General features: G+C 41.0%; 2 protein-coding genes across 4 annotated transcripts in view; one reads left to right on the top strand and one right to left on the bottom strand.

Moving 5' to 3' along the window:
- The window catches only part of Sfi1 (SFI1 centrin binding protein), an 81,592-nt gene extending 68,060 nt beyond the window's left edge, over positions 1-13,532 (bottom strand). The window contains exons 1-3 of the mRNA XM_026408899.2: positions 13,395-13,532; positions 8,613-9,126; positions 2,658-2,783 (exon numbers count right to left, since the gene is read on the bottom strand). Coding sequence (XP_026264684.2) covers positions 2,658-2,755 — 98 coding nt within the window. The 5' untranslated portion in view covers positions 2,756-2,783; positions 8,613-9,126; positions 13,395-13,532. The remainder of the gene's footprint in view (positions 1-2,657; positions 2,784-8,612; positions 9,127-13,394) is intronic.
- A 127-nt stretch (positions 13,533-13,659) lies between these two features.
- Eif4enif1 (eukaryotic translation initiation factor 4E nuclear import factor 1) overlaps positions 13,660-21,259 on the top strand; it is a 50,127-nt gene continuing 42,527 nt past the window's right edge. The window contains exons 1-2 of one of the 3 annotated variants that reach the window (XM_077796820.1): positions 13,660-13,789; positions 14,713-14,835. In XM_077796820.1, the coding sequence (XP_077652946.1) occupies positions 14,740-14,835 (96 nt within the window). In that variant the 5' untranslated portion in view covers positions 13,660-13,789; positions 14,713-14,739. Of the gene's footprint in view, positions 13,790-13,977; positions 14,080-14,712; positions 14,836-21,259 lie in introns of those variants that run through there. The other 2 variants (XM_077796822.1, XM_077796821.1) reach the window with 2 other exon arrangements.

Raw genomic sequence — 21,259 nt, 5'->3', positions numbered from 1 at the left:
AAAAAAGTGTTTTTTTGGGGGGAACAGTGAGGACAAGATCTTACTCTGTTGCCCAATCCTCTTGCCTCACTATATATACCACTATGCACTCATCAGAATAGCTAAACTTAAAAAGACTGACAATATCATGTGTTGATAAGAATGTGGAATAACTGGAATTTTCCTATATTACTGGTGGAAAAATAAAATAATAAAACCATTTTATAAAAAAAATCAATAATAAAAAAAATACAAACATTTTATATACACACACACACATATACAGATATATGTGTGTATATATATATACACACACACACACACACACACACACACACATACACTGTCATATTTCTCAGTGCCTCAGAAGGCTAAGACAGGAGGAAGAAAAGTTTGAGGCCAGGGCTGGGGAATAGCTCAGTGGTAGAACACTTGCCTAGTCCTGGGTTCAATCCTTAGCACCATAAAAAAAAAAAAAAAAAAAAAAATGGTTGAGTAGGTTAAAAGTTTAAAGCCAGCCTCAGCAACTTGGTGAGACCCTGTCTCCAAAGGGAAAAAAAAATTTATACACACACACACACTCTATTTTGTATTTTATTTAGAGACAGGGTCTGAGTTGTGCCTTTGCCAAGGCTGGTTTTGAACTCTCTATCCTCCTGAACCAGCCTATATATATAGAGAGAGGGGGGGGGGGGGAGAGAGAGAGAGAGCAGGAGCACTGAAGATGTAGCTCACTGGTAAAACACCCTGGGTTCAATCCTTAGTACTGGGAAAAAAAAATACACATAGAGGAATGTAATCAGTAAAATACAAATTGTGGAAAGTGCCACAAGACAAATAATTCTCTAGTAATTCATTTCAAGGGAACCTACATATTAAAAGAAATCTACACCACTTTTCTACACACATGGTAATTGGTGGGTCTGCTTCTGCTCCACACTCTTTGCAGTTAGGGCAATTAGTCAGCCCAATTTATTTAGTTTCTTGGAAAAAATCAGCCTATGCAATCACCCTAAGTGCTGTTGATTCAAATCTGGTTACTTTTGGAAGGGCAACAAAAGCTTTGGCAGTCTGGTCTTCAAAAACAGTATTCTTCCTCACCATGTGTTACTATATGGCTTATGGTTAACAGGAAAACCACTCATATGCATAACCTATAAAGAATATTACAGTTTCCAAGTAAAGAATAGAACAACAGAAATACATCAAGATTTGGAGTAAAAAACAAAAAGAAAATCCTGATTCTATGAGACCTGTAAGGACTACAACAAATCACATTATTCTCTCTATCCAATGTTCCTCACTTGTAAGTAGAGACAAAATTGCACACATTGTGGGAATCAAAGGAGATAATGAATTCCACAATATAAAGAAGATATCTCTTTACTATTCAGATACTTGGATCTTTAAGGTGTGCTGACTGACAGGCTTGCTCCCACAGGTATAGCCTCATATACTTGTAGAACCATAATAGAATATGTTGCCAGGCACAGTAGTACATTCCTGCAATCCCAGTGACTGAAGAGACTGAGGCAGGAGGATCACAAGTTCAAGGCCAGCCTGGGAACTTAGTGAGATCCTGTCTAAAACTGAAAAGGGGCTTGAGAAGTAGTTCAGTGGTAGAGAGTCCCTAGATTCAATCCCAGTACTGGGGCATGGGGCGGGGCATGGGGCGGGGCGGGGGCTGGGAAATCCTCAAAATATATTAGAAAACTAAATCCAACAATGTATATAAGCAATATACCATATAAACACCATGAACAAGTGGGGTTTATCCCAGGAATACAAATCTGGTTTAATTTCCCCCCAAAAAAAGTGTTTTTTGGGGGGGAACAGTGAGGACAAGATCTTACTGTGTTGCCCAATCCTCTTGCCTCAGCCTCTCGGTTTGTGCCCAGCTAATGGAAGAAAGAACGGGGGACAGGAAGTGCAATAACCCCCTCAGCATGGTAAAAGGTTAATGGAAATATTCTTTATTCCTTTCTGCTGTAGGCTGGGCAGGTTGCTGTACAAGCACATTCACAAAACCTGGGAAGATGGTGCTGGTCCTAGCCACACATTACTTCAGACACAAAGCTGTCATTGTAAAGAACATTGATGATGGCACACCAGACTGTCCCTACAGTCATGCTTTGGTGGCTAGACAGCTGCCTCAGGCAAGAAGAAAACTGTCAAAAAGTCAAAGATAAAGAGAATCTTAATTTAGGCTGAAAGTGACCAAACAAAAGCAGAAGAAAGATAAAAGAGTCAGCCAATCTTGATGTAATAACTTTTAACCTCAGGAAAATCATCCTCACTTCTATTTATAATTAGATTTTCTTTTAATGTATGTGGGTATGTATATGGTGTTAGGGATTGAACCCAAGCCCTTGCACAAGCTAAGCAAGTGCTCTATCACTGAGCTATATCCCCAACCTCAAAATTATAATTTTAATTATGGATACTTCCACATGCTTAAAATATTTTTTTGACTATGACATAATGTGTGAAATGTGCATTATAGTATAGATGAAAAGCTCAAAATATCAATGAAAAAAAATTCCTTGCCCATATTTTCTATCTAATCACTCATGATTTAAGAATTTTTATTGTTTATTATTTTTACACTCAAAATGTTTACAAATCTTTATATGGAACCGTAATTTCAGTTACCTTTTTGGTCATGTTGTATCACTCACCTGGACTCAACCTTCTTCTCCATTCTCTCCTTAATTTCTTCTGATAAAAAATTCAACCAGTGGCTTGATATATACTTCTTAATTAGCAGAATACTCATGAATCAGTTTTTTATATTCCCCATCTAACTACAAAAGAAAGACCAATAAAAAGACTAAATTATCTGCAAATTCATGGGAATCAACATGTCTAAACAGCCACCTACTAGATGCTAGTCTCCCACCCCTCTCCTTAATTCAACACTAGGTGAGCATGGAAAAATCTCAGACTTAAAAACACTGTTTAAAAACACCGTTTACAAACATTAAAACACCCCTGGGTTTCAATCCCCAGTACCCTCCCCCCAAAAAAAGTCTTCAGATAGGTGTTTTGGGTTTGTTTTTGTTTTTTTAGTACCAGGAATTGAACTCAGGGGCACTTAACCACTGAGCCACATCTTCAGCCCTATTTTGTATTTTATTTAGAGACAGGGTCTCACTGAAATGCTTGGGGCCTCACTAAGTTGCTGAGGCTAGCTTTGAACTTGAGATCCTCCTGTCTCAGCCTCCAGAGGGGCTGAGATTACAGGTGTGTGCCACCATGTCTGTTCATCTTCAGGTAGGTTTTTATCAGCAGTAGATATTTAATGTGCAGTTTTCATTTTCAATTTGTAATCACTTCTACCAAAAGCATTCATTATAAACTGAATAAACAAAATGCTTTTTATTTCTTAGTACAAAGAATGGGTTATGGGTTGAATTAGGTTCCCCAAAATGCTGATATCCCAAACCCCAATATCTGTGAATGTGACTATATAACAGGGTCTTTGCAGGTGTAAGAGGTAAATTAAGCTATAAATTAGTATGAGTTCATATAAGAGTAGAGTAGGCCCTTAATGCACTATGACTGGTGTCCTTATAAAAAAAGAAGAGACATGGGCTGGGGATGTGGCTCAAGCGGTAGCGCACTCGCCTGGCATGCGTGCGGCCCGGGGTCGATCCTCAGCACCACATACAAACAAAGATGTTGGGTCCACCGAGAACTAAAAAATAAATATTAAAAAATTTTCTCTCTCTCTCTCTCTCTCTCTCTCTCTCTCTCTCTCTCTCTTAAAAAAAAAAATAAAATAAAAAAATAAATAAAAAAGAAGAGACAAGGGGAGGGGAGGGGGGATAGTAGGGGATAGGAAAGGTAGCAGAATACAACAATTACTAATTGGGCATTATGTAAAATTGTGGATGTGTAACCGACATGATTCTGCAATCTGCATTTGGGGTAAAATTGGGAGTTCATAACCCACTTCAATCTAATGTATGAAATATGATATGTCAAGAGCTTTGTAATGTTGTGAACAACCAATAAAAAAAAATGTAAAAAAAATAAAATAAAAATAAAAAAGAAGAGACAAAGAACAGATATACTTAAAAGAGGAGAATTCTATGTGATGAAGAAGGTAGAGACTGGAGTAATGTGCCTACAAGCCAGGGAAGTTACTACCAGAAGCTAAAAGAAAAACAGAAGAGATCCCCTAGGCTTCAGAAAAAGGACAACACCTTGATTTCTGATTTCTGGCCTCCAGAACTGTGAGAGAATCAACTTCTGTTTTATTTTGTTTATTTATTTATTTTTGTATGTAGTGGGAATTGACCCAGGGGTGCTCTACCACTGAGCTATATCCACAGTCTTTTTTATTTTGAGATAGGGTCTCACGGTTGCCCAGGCTAGCCTCAAACTTGCAATCATCCTGCCTCAGCCTTCTGGGTCACTGGAATTATAGGCATATGCCACCATGCCCAACAATTTCTGTTGTTTTAAACCACCCAGTTTGTCCTAGCTGGTTACAACAGCACTAGGAAACAAATGTAAGAAGTCAAGACTGAGAACTAAGATTTCAGTATATAGTGGAGGCTACCTAAAATGGTTACCATGTCTTAAACTTAGTAACTTTGATGGATTTATAGTAAGATATCAAAAATTACCCAGAAAGAAGTTTACCCATACAAGAACAGTCTTTACTGACATCAAACCTGACGTCTTCCCTTTCCCCTACAGCCTCTGCCCGGAGTAGTATCTGCTGCACAGCTCCAGACACGTGCAGAGTGGCCAGCTATGGACTTAAGGCAGATGTGACTCCAGGTGTGCATGGTCACCAGACACTGGATCTTGGAAAACCGCCATTAAAGCCTCACTTTTGTACTTCCTGTCTCTGAGGATGACTTGAAATTAGGACATTCTTCACTCTCCAGAAGAGAAGAAATAGTGAAAGGTGAACAGTGTACACGTGGAGTTTTCAGAAAACTTCACCTGAATGAGAAATCTGTCTTCATCAGGACCTCAGACGTCTGACAGCTTTGTGGCACACCAAGATAACAAATTTATATCCTGGTGTCTTAAGAAGATGAAGTAAAACATTCAAGTAGTTTTCGGTGCTTTTTTTTGTTTTTTAAATACCTTTCTCTTTTTATTCTTTTCAAATGCTTCAGTAGACACTGGAATTAGATTGGCAGGTTTATTGCTCTATGAATATCCAAGCTGCTAACTGTCATAGGTAGCAATCAACACAAGTACTGGCCAAAAAACAAAACAAAACCTATGTCCTACTGTTTCTTTCTCTCTCTCTCTCTCTCTCTCTCTCTCTCTCCCCCCCCCCCCCCAGTCTAACTAAGTTGCTTAGGTCCTCACAAAGTTGCTGAGTCTGGCTTTGAACTTGCAATTCTGCCTTAGCCTCCAAATCATTGAGATTATAGGTATGTACCACTGTGCCCAGCTGACCTAGTGTTTCTGATGCCACACTCCAAGTAACAGTGACAACCTTTAGTGACTATTTCTGAAAATTAACTAAATTGAAGTATTCAAATAGGGAATTGTGAAATATTGCTATAATAAATGGGCCACATTGCCTTAGGTTGATGTCTTAATGATTGTGTGCAATGTCCACTGTGATCAAAGGATTCTCTTTAGTTAGACCAACATTCTAACTACTTGTATGTGACTGCCTTCACACATTAAAATACAGACTCCATGAAAACAATAATTGTATCTGACAATAATCCTATCTGATCTTGTCTCCATTATATCTCCAGCATCTAAATTAATGTCTGGAATCTCACAGGTGAGATATACAAACATGGAAAAAGATTAAGGCATAAGTCTATCCTCAATAGAGACACTTATGAACTTACTCTGTAAATTGAAAAACACATAATGATAATTAGGCAGGGATTATTCCCAGTTGCACATGACCTCCTAAAATTACAGGGAAGGATAAATTTGATTCAGCAACTCAATGTCTAAGTATATGCCAAAGAGAACTAAAAATATGTCCACACAAATATAATGGAAAGATGAACAAAGTGTGGTATATCCATATGATGGAATATTATTCAGCCATGAAAAGAAATGCAATACAATAACAATGCTTAAACATGGATGAAACTTGAAAACATTGTGCCAAGTGAAAGAAGTCAGTCACAAAGGCCCACATATTTTACAATTCCATATACAAATCATCTAGAAAGGCAAACATAGTGCCTGGGGCTGAGGGACTGAGGGACTAACTGCTAATAAGCAAGGCTTTTTTTTTTTTTTTTTTTTTTTTTTTAATGGCACTGGGGATTGAAACCCAGGGCCTTGAGCATGCCAGGAAAGTGCTGGGATTAAGGCATGTGCCATCACATGCAGCAAATAAGGCTTTCGTTTTTGGGTGATGACAATATTCTAAAGCTGATCATAGCAATGGTTGTACAACTCTGTTAATGTTGAATTATACACTTTATTTTTTTTAATACTTTTTTAAGAGAGTGAGAGAGAGAGAGAGAATTTTTAATATTTATTTTTTAGTTCTCAGCAGACACAACATCTTTGTTGGTATGTGGTGCTGAGGATCGAACCCGAGCCGCACGCATGCCAGGCGAGCGCGCTACCGCTTGAGCCACATCCCCAGCCCGAATTATACACTTTAAAATGGGTGAACTATATATGAATTTTATCACAATATAACTTTTTTAAAAAGAATAAGCCAGAGGGCTGGGTTTGTGGCTAAGTGGTAGAGCACTCTCCAAGCATGTGCAAGGCCCTGGATTCAATCCTTAGCACCACATAAAAATAAATAAAATAAAGATATTGTGTCCAAATACAACTAAAAAATAAATATTAAAAAAAAAGAATAAGCCAGAACTGCATATAGAAGCACAAATCTTTAATTCCAGCTCGTCAAAAAGCTGAAGCAAGAGGATGATGGTAAATTCAAGGGCAGCTTAAGCAATTTTAGTGAGACTCTGCTCAAAATTAAAAAAAAAAGGGGGGGGGGTGGGACAAGGGATGTAACTCAAAGGTGGAGCACCACTGAGTTTGATCTCCAACACTACAAATATATATAAATGGGAAATATGCTTAAAAAAAGGCAAACTAAGAAAAAATTTACAGGGATCCAAGCTACAGAGAATAACAAAAAGAAACTCCAGAATAGATGTGAAAAGAGTACTCTGGATGAGAACTGGGTGTAGAGGGCAAAGAGTCACCAGATTAGATTAGAACCAACAAGGGAGGTATCTAGGCAAAAGATGGAACCAAAGGTTTTGAGAATAGCCAAAAAAAAACTCAATTAGTGACAGGGAAAATAATTAGTGATCTATATATGTGACACCAGGGGGGGAAAAATGATGGGATGTGCAAGAATGGAAGCGAGAGCTGGAGTTGAAGTTCAGTGGTAGAGCACTTGCCTAGCATGTGTGAGGCACTGGGTTCAAGTCTCAGCAAGCATATAATAAAATAAAGGCCCATTGACAACTAAAAAAAAAAAAAATTAAAAAAAAAGAAAGGAAGAGATATAGTACCCTACTTGATTCAGCCTCGAACATTTGTTACATAATGCAAATGTTATTACTTTGACAATAATTACAGCATAAATGATTGGTGAGATGAGAGAAAGACAACTGTGCACTAAGTACTTATTCCTATGGACAACTGTCAACAAAAAGTGTAAAATTAACAAATGGAGAAACATCACTATACTAATTTGCTCCTAATAAACAGAAAAATGGCACATGGTGCTCTGTTTTATTATGAACTTCAATATTAATTTTTAAAACCGTATGTTAATTTGGAAAAAATGTAAAAACATCTTTTAAGTGTCTACAGTATTTTGCAGTTTCAAATGATTGAGAAAGGAATGATCCTACTGAGAAAAATGAGGAAATATAGATCGTCAGCCCAGAATAAATTTCCAGTACTTCCAAAAGCCTTCCCTAACCCCAAGTCTCATACTTTCAAAAAGCACAGACTAGAATCAAGATAGCATTTATGGAGAAGGCACTCTGCGCCAGGCATAGTACTAAGTACTTTTCATAAATTACACACTTTAATACAACTACCTCGATGGGCGATTGCCATCTTCATTTCAGAGATGGAGGGCCCAACATCACTAGCTAAGGAGTGATGAAGCTAGCTAGTATTGGTACTGCAGTGCCTAACACCATCATTTAATAAATACACATCAACACGGACGTTTTCAAGACATCTGAACGGCCTCCGAAAAAAAATAAAAACCAAGCACCCACCTCTCACGGTGGAAATGGATTTATGGTTTGGATGGCACGTTAGCCCCATGGGGTTCAGAGAGGGTCCCTGAAGTCTATGTACACAAGCACCCCCGCCTTCAGATTCCTGCAAGCTAAGGAACCTCCCATGGGCTCCGGAACCAGCCCGGTGGAGAGAAAAGGGGCCCCCAGAGTCAGCAACAACACAACAAACAATTGCCAGAATCCGCGCAAGCGCAGCACACAGGAAGGCTTTTGCTCTTCTCGCAAACCAAAGCCGGTACACAGGCAGCATCATGGGCACTTCAAAAAGAGAAGGAAGCAAAGGCTCCGACAGAGTCTAACAGGGCGCAACTCAGAGGCACTTGCTTCCTGGCAGAGCTCACGGGCGGAAGCCAAGCCACTCAAAAAGCTGGGGACGATAAAGGCCTGAGCACGTACCTGAGGAAGCTGAGTTCTCGGGCCTGGAGCTTAGAAGTCACGGCAACAGCGGGCGAATTCCTGGGCTCCCTCCGCCCGCTTAACCCACGCCATTCTTTGCACTTCGCGCGCTTCTAACCTAGCGCCGGCCTCACCCAAGTTTCCACAGCTACCGCAGCGCAGGCGCTGGAAACCCGCCCCGTGCTGGAGTTCGCGCAGCCTCAGTCAGACGTTGACACGCCTCCCCAACAGCTGCTGAGACACTCCAGTAGCGCTATCTGCGCAGCCCTATGTATGTCTGTGTTCTTTGGAAACTTGCTTCTCTCTAAGCCGATTCTTATATACCCCTCTTACGGAGTGGAGGTTTGGGTCAGTAGGCTATTGCGTTGGAAAGTCCTCTTTCCCCTACCTCCAGGCTCTTGGTTCTCCTGAATTCCCAGGAGTGCAAGCTGGAATCCGTAGAGTAGGACGGTTGTAGCAACCAGGATTTAGCGGGCAAGAGTCCTTGCAGCCCGAGAATTGGAATGATTTCAGGCTTTAAAAAAAAAAAAAAAATTATCTCAAGCTGATCTCTTCTTATAACCCTTCTTTTACAAATGGAAAGCCGGGCTGGGTGGCACACATCTGTAGTCCCAGCGATTCGGAGGCTTGAGGCAGGATTGCAATTGGAGGTCAGACTTCGCAATTTATCAAGGCCCTAAGCAACTTAGCGAGAGTGTTTCAGAATTTTTTTAAGAAGGGCTGGGGTTATGGCTCAGCAGATAAGTACCCCTGGGTTTAATCCTCAGTACTAAAAAAATTAAGATGTTAGGCTGGGTAGGTAGCTCAGTGGTAGAGTGCTTGCATACACCCCTGCACCTCACATATACACCAAGTCCCAAAAGGTGTCTAAATTCTGCTAGTAATGGTCCAGTGAAAAATCCCTTACTAATTTCTTTCTCATCTTTAATCTGAGGAGATGCTTCTATAGCTGTGAAACTTTTCAAATCCTTTTTATAAAGAAAAATTGAGTAGGAATAAGCACATTTTGAAAAGCATAATTTTAATCTTTTGAGACTTCTACTAAAGTTGATGATCTAGAAAACTCTTCACAGATACTCATAATTTCTGGGTTTCTAGTATTTTCCTCCTCTACTGTTCTACAACTGCCAATTTCCTCAACTCACAACATTTGAGGTCCCTATGTCAAACTTTGAACCAATATTTGACCCTAAATTCTTATATTTCATAAAGATCTAGAATAAATCATGTTTTACTTACTCTTTCAAAGAGATTTTCCATACTAATATTTGAAAATGCATATAAGTAGCCTGGCACATTGGTGCACATTTGCAATCGTAGTGACTCATAAGGCTGAGACAAGAGGATCACAAGTTCAAGACCAGTCTCTGTAACTCAGTGAGGCCCTCAGCAATTTAGTGAGACCCTGTCTCAAAAAATAAAAAGGGGTGTTGTATTACTTGCAAAAGATGGCACTTAATAATTACAAGTTATCATTCTTCCAGAGACTAATAAGCAAAAGCTACAATGAAACAAAGATTAGCAAGCATCTAGCTTTTGCATGGCACAGAAATTTATGGGTACACTTCCTTAGTAAATTATTACTCTTATTCCTGCATAGTTATTGTCTTCTCCTTTTATGAGGACAAAGATGAGACTTTGAAAGATAAGTGAGTTAAGGCCAAAGTTCTATAAGACAATAAAGAAGGGTCTAGTGGATGAGGTAGGTCCTAACTAGGACAGATTAGGGGCCTCAAGAAATTAGTTTCAGACCACAATTTACAGCTACAATGCTTTGAACAGTGACTGCATGTATGGCTTATAGTTTTAAGACTTCCTCACAAGTTCTTTTAACATTCTTCCCATATAAAAGAGTGGAAATCTCTTTCCTTTTAATCCAAGCCAGCCTTAATGACTCCTAAGGAACAGAATGGGCATATGGCAGAACTAACCCTGTGTGACTTTAAAGCTAAGTTAGAAAAAGGCAATTCAGGGCTGGGAGTGTTGCTCAGTAGTAGAGTTCTTGCCTAGTATGCATGAGGCCCTCAAGTGGATCCCTAGCACCATAAGAGAGAAAATTTCTTTAAAAGCAATGCAGCACCTGTCTGGCCCTCTCTGGACACTCATCCTTAGAATCCAAATCTTAGATACATCAAGAGGCCACGTGTGCCAGCTGCAATGGCACACTCTTGTATCCCAGTGATTTGGGAGGCTGAGGCAGGAGGATCCCAAGTTCAAAGTCAGCCTCAGTAAAAAGCGAGGCATTAAGCAACTCAGTGAGATTCTGTCTCTAAATAAAATACAAAATACGGCTGTGAATGTGGCTCAGTGGTCGAGTGCCCCTGAGTTCAATCCCTGATACAAAAAAAAAAAAAAAAAAGAGGCCACATTTAAGTGTTCCCGATAAAGCTCCAGAGGTCCCAGCTGACAGGTACTTTCAACTATCAAACATAAGTGATCCCTCCCCACAGCCTTTAAGCTACCCCAGCTGATGTCAAATGCATCCAAGCTGGTACTAACCCAATTTACAGATTTGGAAGCAAAATAAATACTGGTTTAAGCCTCTGAGTTTTGGGGTGGTTTTTTACACAGCAAGAGGTAACCAGATCAGTTTTGGTCTTTTTGTGGTGATGAGAATCAGACCCGGGGCCTTGCTCTACCACTGGAGTATATCCCCAGCCCTCAGTTTAAAATTTTAGCCCTAATTCCTTCTACAAGCCTGAAAAATAAATCCTACTGTCCTTGTCCTACAAATGAGGATACTGATATCTAGGGTGGTGAAATGTCAAGTGGCAGAATCAGGACTTGATAGCTTCAAGAACAGCCCTTTTGACTTGGCTTGGATCCCCTATACACCATAATGACAAAGTTATTAGTCCTATTTCTCCCAACTTTAAAGATCCAAATTCCAAGGGAAGCTTGGTTTTTGTTTTGTTTGTTTGGTGATGTTGGATATGGAACCCAGGGCCTTATACATGGAGTGCTCTTCTACTAAGCTATACCCCCAGCCCAGCCACCTTGTTTTTTAAATTTTATTATTATTATTATTTATTTTGCAATACTAGGAATTGAACTCAGGTGCTCCACCATTGAGCTACATTTCCAGCCATTTTTTATTTCGAGACAAGGTATTGCTAAATTGCTGAAGCTGGCCTATATCCCAAGATCCTCCTGCCTCAGCTTTCTCAATTGATGGGGTTACAGACCACTGCACCACATTGGTTTTTATTTTATGTACTTGGGATTGAACCCAGGAGCACTTTACCACTCACTGAACTACATTTCCAGTCCTTTTTGAGACAGAAACAGGGCCTCCCAGGTGAGATTATAGGAGTCCACACAGCATTCAGCAGAATTTTGATTTAATATCAAAGATAGAACCTTAAGGTGGTTAATCACTGAGCTACTCCCTAGCCCTTATTAATCTTAGAGATAGGGTCTCACTAAGTTGCTGAGGCTGGCTTTGAATTTATGATCCTCCCCTGCCTCAGCCTTCTCCCAAACCACTGGGATTACAGGCTTTGAGCCATCACACCCAGTTGGAACTCAAATTTTTTTAAATTAAAAAATCACCTCTGATGGGCTGGGGGATGTAGCTCAATGATAAAGCACTTGCCTAGAATGTACAAGGCCCGAGGTTCAATCCCCATACCACAAAAAACAAGAACTGTTCATTTACAGTGTGTCTATATAGACTCCACCAAAACAAAACCCGAAAAGTTTTTGTTTTCTCCCCACAAAAAGACCTAGAAGCTTTGTGGAGGTTGTAGAAGGATTTTTGTCCACCTTGGCATATGTGACAACTGCCCTGTGAGTGGTTATCTTTGCAGTTTTCGGGTAAGAAAAAACAATTTATCCTTAGTTTTGGTTAACTCTCCACAGCCTGAAGGGGATTCAAAAATCAAGCCAGAATTGCAAACATTGCTTTTCTGCCTCTTGCCTGCATAGAAAAAAAAATAGTTAAATAAAAATTTAAAACACGGGTTTTATTCAGTTTTACCGACGAAAAGAAAAATGTTATCGTTTTGTCCGTTGCCAAAGCACACAGGAAACTTAGTGACCTCTCACTGCGGAAGTCCCTCATTTCACTAACGAAGTAAACAATGTTCAAATAAAGTAGACCTCTTGAAAAAGTAGCCTTCGCTGGCCTTTAAACTGTTTCCTCCGTGCCCATGTACTTCACACCAATTCTGGGCAGTTCAACCGGGCAAAAACAGTGGCTTGCGATATTCTGGCAGGCAAGGCTCACCGGTAACCTCCTTCTCAGCGCAACAGTTCTTCCCACTGCTCACATACTTGAATTTCTGTGCCTACTTGTCAGCTCGAGTTTCTGCACTATGAGCTAAGCGCTTGACATTCGCCATCTCATTTCCCCTTCCAGGACAGGTTAAGGAAAGAATCAGATTATGGGCGGGAAAGAACATGTCAACCAATTTGTGAGTCGCCTGTACCTGCATCAAAGGTATAAGTTGGCTTATAAATGCAGGAAACCGTATCCTTACCTATTCCTAATATTGATAGGGACCACTTTAGAAAGAAAAGCGAAACTCAAGATCACACGGCTAATTAAAAAAAAAAAAAAAAACGGCGGAATTTCCCTAACTCGGGTTCCCACTACTGAAACCCCAGTAGTAAGTCAAGCTGCACACCCAAGCACACTCCGCCACCACCTTCCCAGCAGAGCACGGTAGCCCAGGGTCTCGGGCCACCCGCTCCGCCTCCACATCACGCATGGGAACGAAGCTCCCTCTCAGGGACTGCCCAACGAGACCGCCTGCGCGCAAGGGGGCCAGCTTCCACTACCTCTGCCTCTATCTTCGTCCTACCGCAGTCGCCGTCTCCTTCCAGCAGGTGCCTCCCTGCCCCCAGGCTCGCGCATAGACCAGCTCCCGGGGAGGGTGCTGAAAGGTTTCATTTTTCGGCCCGGCACCTCAGCAGCCACCTCACATCCGGTCGCGCGGCGGTGAAGGCGGTGCTGGGCCCGGGTGCGTGGAGGGAGTTATAAAGGGGGAGGGGGCGGAAGGAGGGGCGGAGGGCCGGGCCGCAGTTACGGCGGCTGAAGAGAGACAGCCCGAGCGGGGTTTGGGGGGGGCCGAGAGCGAAGGCCTTGGGGAGCAGTGCTGGGACCGGAGCGGGCAGAGTGGAGGGGAGGGAAGCGGCGGCCGGACGAAAGGCCGCCAGAGCGGCGGAGGCACTGAGTAAGGGTCAAGCGGCGGGGTCTCAGGCGTCGCACGCCACGGCCTACGGTGGGAGACGGGGCGCGGGCGCGCTGCTCCTGGGGTCGCGTGCGGGAGCGCGGGCACCGGTGCGCGCGCGGGGGGGGGGGCTGGGCAGGGATTTAGGCCCGCGGGGTGGCCGGCGGGCAGCGGGCGGGCTGGCGGGGCCCGAGCCGTCGGGGCGGAGAGCGGCGGGCTTGCGCCAGCTACAGCTCAAAGCGCCCGGGCCAGGGGATTTGGCCTCCCGGGCCCCTCCGGCCCGCTTTCCCTCAGTAAGTACGGTCTCCGCCCTTACTCCGAAGAAGGCCGCTGGGCCAGGGCCTGCGCGAGGGGTGGGGGGGTTGGCCTGGGGAAGCCGAGTTTCTGAGCTGAACCTAGCGCTCGCCCTTTCCCAGCCAGGGGCGCCACTGACATGGCCACAGGTGCAGCCGGCTGGGCGAGGGGCGCTTGGGCTGGGTTCTCAGCCCTTGACCTCGAATAACAAGGGGCAGCTGGTGCCTTCCATTGGCAAGTGACAGGCTCTTTACAACACCCTGACTTTTTAAAAGCCTCATCCAGTATACCGTCCCCGACTCCGGGAAACTTCCCCTCCACTCAGTGATGGTTCCTATGGGCGGCCGCGAATCTTGGTTTCTTTTTGTATTAAAGCTGCTTAAAGGTTGTATCCTGAGTTGGGTACCTTCCACTTCTGCTTTCCTTACCCTTATTGGTATTTAGAATACTTCACCAGGAGAGATAACTAAGTTCCATGGTTCCTTTTCAAATTTGGTTCCACTTTGTATCATAACTTTTGGATAACTATTTTAAGAGATCTCTTTTTGAAAGTTTTAGTTTCTTAAGCAACAGCTAAAATTTCTGAAAATTTGCTGTTTTCTGGGACAAATTTGTGTTGATTTATTCTCCAGGTGTAAAAAATTGTAGACAAAGGAGCCATGGATAGGAGAAGTGTGGGTGAAACAGAAAATGGAGATACTTTCCTTGACCTGAAGAAGCTGCCGGCCTCCAAATCCCCTCATCGCTATACAAAAGTAGGCTTTGTTACTAATGAAATAGTGTTTCTTTATGGGTGGGGAGGTCAGTAACATTGTGTAGGTATTTTGTTGACTACCTAAAGTGGTAGTCTGGTTCTGACTCATTTCATGGACTAAATAATAACTAAATTTAGTAAAACATTGCTTTGAACATTTTTCTGGAAATTTGAATACCAAAAGTTTGCTTTCAAGTAGCTTTCCCTTTTTTTTTTTTTTTTTTTTTAGTTGTCAATGTACCTTTATTTGTGGTGCTGAGAGTAGAACCCATTGCTTCACAGTAGCTAGGCAAGCGCTCTACCACTAAGCCACAATCCCAGCCCCTTCTAAATAGCTTTTAAGTGAAGGGAATATTGTCTTGGATCCTGTATGAATATATATGTTGGCACCCAAGTTCTATAACAACTGTGTAATTGATGTTACTGATTTACTTGTTGAGGGTGAGGATTCCAGCTTTGGATGCCTCACAAAATCAGTATTCTCTGTATTGATGTTTCCTTGAGAGGCAAACTACCTACCTGTATAAATGATGTGGCCAAGGTAACTGAATTTTTTTTTTTTAACCTCCTGTTAAAAATTAGATATGGACTCACAAAAATAAGGCTTCGAATATATTTTCATTACCTTAGAATTTGTAGTAATTTTGAACTGCCCATCTGGATATCTTCTTGAGAGGGGCTCCTCAGGAATCACTCTATGGTCATGTATTTATTAGAGATTCTGCAAAGATCAATATCTTGTTTGCTATGGTATGTTTTTGAAGAGGTGACAAGATTCATTGAGCTGTATAGTACATTTCTGGGTACTTGAAATGGTCGGGGCTGGAGTGTATAAAATGTGCTTAAAGAAAGCAATTGGGAGTACTGATGAGAGAGGTTATGTTCTAGATGGGCCCATGTCTTAGTGTATACCCAGTACTATACTGGTTTATTATCCCTGATTTCCCAGGATAATGATCAAGTCAGGCCATATTTATGTACTGGTGCTACTATTACCTATTTGATAAAGTGTCAGTGTGAAGTTTTCATTTTCAACATTTAGAACTGAACCTTTCTTCCAGGCACGGTGGCATATGCCTGTAATCCCAGAGGATTGGGAGGCTGAGGCAGGAGGATCACGAGTTCAAAGACAGCCTCAGCAACTTAGTAAGGCCCTAAACTCAGTGAGACCCTCTCTCTAAATTTAAAAAAAATAATAATAATAATTTTTTTTTTTTTAAAGGCTTGGGGATGTGGCTCAGTGGTTAAGTGCCTCTGGGTTCAATCCCCAGTACAAAAACATACTGAATCCTTCTGGGGTGCAGGTAGAGTATTTGGGTATGAAAGGTGGTTAATTGCTGGTATTTTGTTTGTTTGTTTATGGTTTTTTGTTTTTCAGGACTGGGGATTAAACCCAGATTACCACTGAGCCACATTCCCAGCCCTTATATTTTATTTTGATATAGGGTCTCTAAGTTGCTGAAACTGGCCTGGAACTTTGCAGTCCTCCTGCCTCAGTCTCCCTAATCACACTAGGATCACAAGCTTGTACCACCAAACCTAACTGTGATTAATTGCTGTTTTAGCACAATCTGTTTTGGCATGAAAGAATGTGAACTGATGGGAAGCTTTTCAGTTCCGCATTCATATTTAATCTTACCAAATGTAGATGCTCTCAAATTTGAGTTTTTGAGTGGTGTTCCACAACTTGAAGACACTGCCTAAAATGTTGACAGGTGAATTCTGAGTAAGATAAGCTTATCAGGGGCAGGGGCTATAGCTCAGTGGTAGAGCGCTTGCCTAGCATGCATGAGGCACTGAGTTCAATCCTCAGCACCACATAAAAATAAACAAATAAAATAAAGGCATCTGTCCATCTACAACTACCCAAAAAAATTTTTTTTAAAAAAGCTTCAAATGGAGGTAAACTGAGTCAGACTGCTTACAAGCTTGTGATTCCTAATCAGAACTTTTTAAATTAAGGTTTTTGCATGTAGCGGTAGGGATTGAACCCAGGACTTCCAGCATGCAGGCAAGCATTCTACAACTGAGCTATCTTCCCAGCCCTGTTTGAATTAAAGTTTTAACTGGTATTCTACTTGGAGAGTCCCAGCAAAGAGAGTTTTGAATCACTCTCACACTTTGACCAGAGGGTGGCATGTGTATTTCATCATTGTGTATTTCCTTCTTTATGCTTAAGTCATTTTTAGGAAGATCTTATTGGTCTCTTTTAGGGTAATCCTTGAATTTGTTAGCAGTAAAGATTAAGAAGCTTGCCAGGCATAGTGGCACATGCCGGTAATCCCAGTGACCCCAGAGGCTGAGGCAGGAGGATTGCAAGTTTGAGGTCAGCCTCAACAACATAGTGAGGCCCTATCTCAAAATTACAAAATAAAAAGAACAAAAATAAGTGGAAAGAGAGCTCAGTGGTAAAGTTGCCTCTGGGATCAATTCCCTGTGTGTGTGTGTGTGTGTGTGTGTGTGTGTGTGTGTGTGTATACGATATATATAATATAAATTATATATATAAAGATTCAGAAGCTTGTTATAGTCAATTTTTTTATAATCCAACCTCAGAATTCTTAAGTATGCCTTACAGAACTGGTTTAATGAAGCATTTTCTTTTTTTTTTTTAAGAGAGAGTGAGAGAGGAGAGAGAGAGAGAGAGAGAGAGAGAATTTTTTAATATTTATTTTTTAGTTCTCGGCGGACACAACATCTTTGTTGGTATGTGGTGCTGAGGATCGAACCCGGGCCGCACGCATGCCAGGCGAGCGCGCTACCGCTTGAGCCACATCCCCAGCCCTAATGAAGCATTTTCTATAACTGGAATAATACATACTGAGATCAAATTATTGGAGTACATAAAGCATTTAGTGAAGTTCCTGCCACTTCATGTTCACAGGATAGAAGGTCTAGAAGCTGTAAAGGGAAACTCATCAATGATTTTTATAGGTGATACTCTGTGGAAACTGGTAAATATAGGGTGTTTCCTTACAAGAGCAGAAAAATACATAGGCTAGATGATAGGGCTCCTTAACCTTTCACCCGTCTTAGTTTAATGTTCAGCGGCTTTTTGGGATAATATTGTCTGTTGTTGAGAATTCAAACTCCCCATGCCCCAAATGAAGGTAGAAGAGTGCAGATGTTTGGTCAGTTGCTTTCTAGGGTAAACATAACAGTTTCTCTTTGTGTTAGGACATCCTTTGATCCAGCTTGCTTCTCACATGTTATGTGCTCAGGGATCATATTATAAGTCTATAAACCTTGATAAAGTTAATTCTGCATGGTCCAGAAGATTTGGCTTTTTAAGCAGCTCCCAGGAGGGAGCTCACTCATAGTAATAAGACTTTAGTCTTCCTTGGAAAACTTGATAAATGTGTTGGTGTTGTCAGGCAACTGAGATATTCACTCCTCAGGGTTCAGATGGTATCTGTTGTCCTTCCAAGAATATCTCAGGAACTCAAATTAGAGTCACACTGGGTGCTTTCACACCTATCCATAAGCCTCAGTGACAGTTAACTGGAATGGTTATAAGTGAGTTTATCATATGCATCTGTTTCCTTATGATTTTGAGCCATTAATTAATTTTTGGTACTGGGGATTGAACCTTAAGGGCACTTTCCACTGAGCTACATCCCAGTCCTTTTTTTATTTGTTTTTGAGAGACAGAGAATGTCTCACTAAATTATTAAGTTGCTTAAGCCTCAACTTTGCAATCCTCATGCCTCAGCCTAGCCATTCATTTATAAAATTGGGTCTATTTTGCTAGGCTAGTTTCCTAAGACCAAAAGCTATCTGTTGGTAGTATTTACATTTGTGTTTTTAAAGTGATTGTATTATATTGAAGGATTTGGGGAGGTTATAGAGTCGAGTCTCATCTGAAAGTTGTAGATGAAAAATGGTTTAGACAGTGATTATCAAAATGTGGCCCTCAAAGTGCAATCATTGCTAATTAAAAACTTTTCTCAAAATGCAGACAAATAAAAATCTCAAGTCCCTTTTCTGTTATATGAAGCCAGAAACTCTAGGGTTTAGATCTCAGCTGTGAGCATTTAATAAGCCCTTCAGGGGATTCTGATTCGAGTTTGCAAATCATTGATTTAGGAAACAGAGGCGGCAGTGGTGCTTATATTAGTGGAAAAATCGAGGGGAATCATTCAGCTTTTTCTTACCTCATCAGAAGCTCTCATTTACCAGTTTTTGAAGTATATTACCATCTGATCTATTAGTGATGCCATCTTCTACTTGAAATACAAAATACAAATGTTTTAGACTGTCCCATTATTCATATTCATGTTTTTCTTAAAGTGAACAGACTAATCTTAGATCAGACTGTACATTGTGTTGTTCCTCCTTTGCTCCTCCTGTATTTTGCTATCAGCTCCTTATTAAATGTTATCATCTGCCACTTGGACAGGGAACAAAAGCAGAGGATGCTCAAAAAATTCAGCTTATACCAATGTTAAGGATGCATGTTAAATTTACTAGCTAAAAAGCATGAGTTTTCTGAGTTTTAACTTAATGTGGGTTCTTTTTTTACCTTGACTAGTTATAAATGGGCACCAATTTAATTCTCAATATATGCACAGTCTTCAAAGGAGGCCAACCTAGTTTGTGGCTGGCTGGCCAGTTGCTCATTGCTGTGGTTGCAACCACATTTATATCTGCGCTTTAAAGCCATTAAGAAAATAGATGAGCAACTGAAGTGGATATATTTGAGCAATCCTCATAGCTTCCATGGAGAGAATCAGTATAAGACTTGAAATTTAGCCTCCGAGAAAAGAATAAAACTTAATTTCAGGTAGAAACAGTAATTACGTAGCCAGTTTTTCCTATACAAAGATTTTGTTTGGTAACTTCATGCATATCTTCTGTAAACTGAGTTGAGTACTAGCCTCGAACAGGTGGCTTTTCATTGACATACTTAGCTAAAAATTTCTTAAGCTAGTATAAAAATAAGGATGCCTGTTTATTTAAAGAAAGACAGTATTATGGTATAAAAGATCATTATATAATCTTAATGTGTCAGCTGTCCAGAAAACCTAGCTAGCCTGGCACAGTGGAACATGTCTATAATCCCAGCAACTCAAGAGACTGATGCAGGAGTATTGCAGGTTTGAGGCCAGCCTCAGCAACTAAGTGAGACCCTGTCTAAGAATTAAAAGGTCTGGGGATGTAGCTCAGTGGTAAAGCACTGCTGGATTCAATCTCCAGTACCAAAAACTTTGTGAAAAGTTCTCAGACTGGCTGGCAAGACTGTAGATGGCTTTTTTTTTTTTTTTCTTTTGTTGGTTCTGGGGATTGAACCAAAGGGTGTTCTACCACTGAGCTACATCCTCAGCCTTTTAAATTTTAAGACAGGTTCTCAATAAATTGCTGAGGCTGTCCTCAAACTATGATCCTTCTGCCTTAGCCTCATGAGTCATTGGAATTACATACATGTATCATCACATCCAACTAAGACCATAGATATGATAACTTTCTCTATTATTCTTGAAAAGTTGGGATTCAGGGACCTTGCCCCCATGAATGTCCTTTCCTTCTTGCTTATCATGGTGGACACTTCTAGCCAGATAAGAAGCCAGTCATTGTACAATTAGATCCTTTAATATAAAAATTTATGGTGGGACCTTTAAGAGAAGGCTGGATTAGAGGCAACCTGCCTAAGAATGTGGCTTTTTGACTTACGGTTCCCAGTAGTCCACTGGACAGTGGCAAGGCCAGCACTAAGTGGCTGAGCTGTGGGAAAGGGTGGTATACCTTCCCTTACTCCCTTGAGAGCATTGAGAGAGGATAAGGAGAGGTTGAGTCCCACTCTTGGATTAGGATCTCCACTCTACCATTTATCATTCTGTGGCCTTCAGCCATATATTTAATGTCTCTAAATTTCATCCTTTTGCTCTGTAAAATGAAAATAGAATAAGACCTATCTTGTAGGACTTTATGGAGAATACTGGAGAAAATGCATGCCAAGTGCTTAGAAAAGTGCCTGACACAGTAAATGCTAACTGCTTATGATCTATTCATCTCTAGGTCACTTCTAGATGCTTTGGCCATTAACAATGAAATTGTTTGTTTGTTTGTTTGTTTTTTTAAAGAGAGAGTGAGAGAGGAGAGAGAGAATTTTTTTTTTTTTAATATCCATTTTTTAGTTCTCGGCGGACACAACATCCTTGTTGGTATGTGGTGCTGAGGATCGAACCCGGGTTGCACGCACGCCAGGCGAGCGAGCTACTGCTTGAGCCACATCCCCAGCCCAAATTGTTTGTTTTTTAAACACCTATCTTAATTATAAAATATTGATTTTTTAAAAAGTTTCTTGTGAATTGAAATCAGTTCACAGAGGTAGAGTTCACCTTTTGTTGTCTTCTATAAATGTGACTCAGGTAAAATTCTTCTATAATGTCAGAATGCGTAGTGGGAGTAGATACTAAAAGATGTAC

The sequence above is a fragment of the Urocitellus parryii genome, chromosome 3 (assembly GCF_045843805.1).
Source record: "Urocitellus parryii isolate mUroPar1 chromosome 3, mUroPar1.hap1, whole genome shotgun sequence".
In the NCBI taxonomy this organism is placed as follows: Eukaryota; Metazoa; Chordata; class Mammalia; order Rodentia; family Sciuridae; genus Urocitellus; species Urocitellus parryii.
Note: the sequence above shows the minus strand (reverse complement) of the source record. Positions and strands in the feature narration are given on the sequence as shown.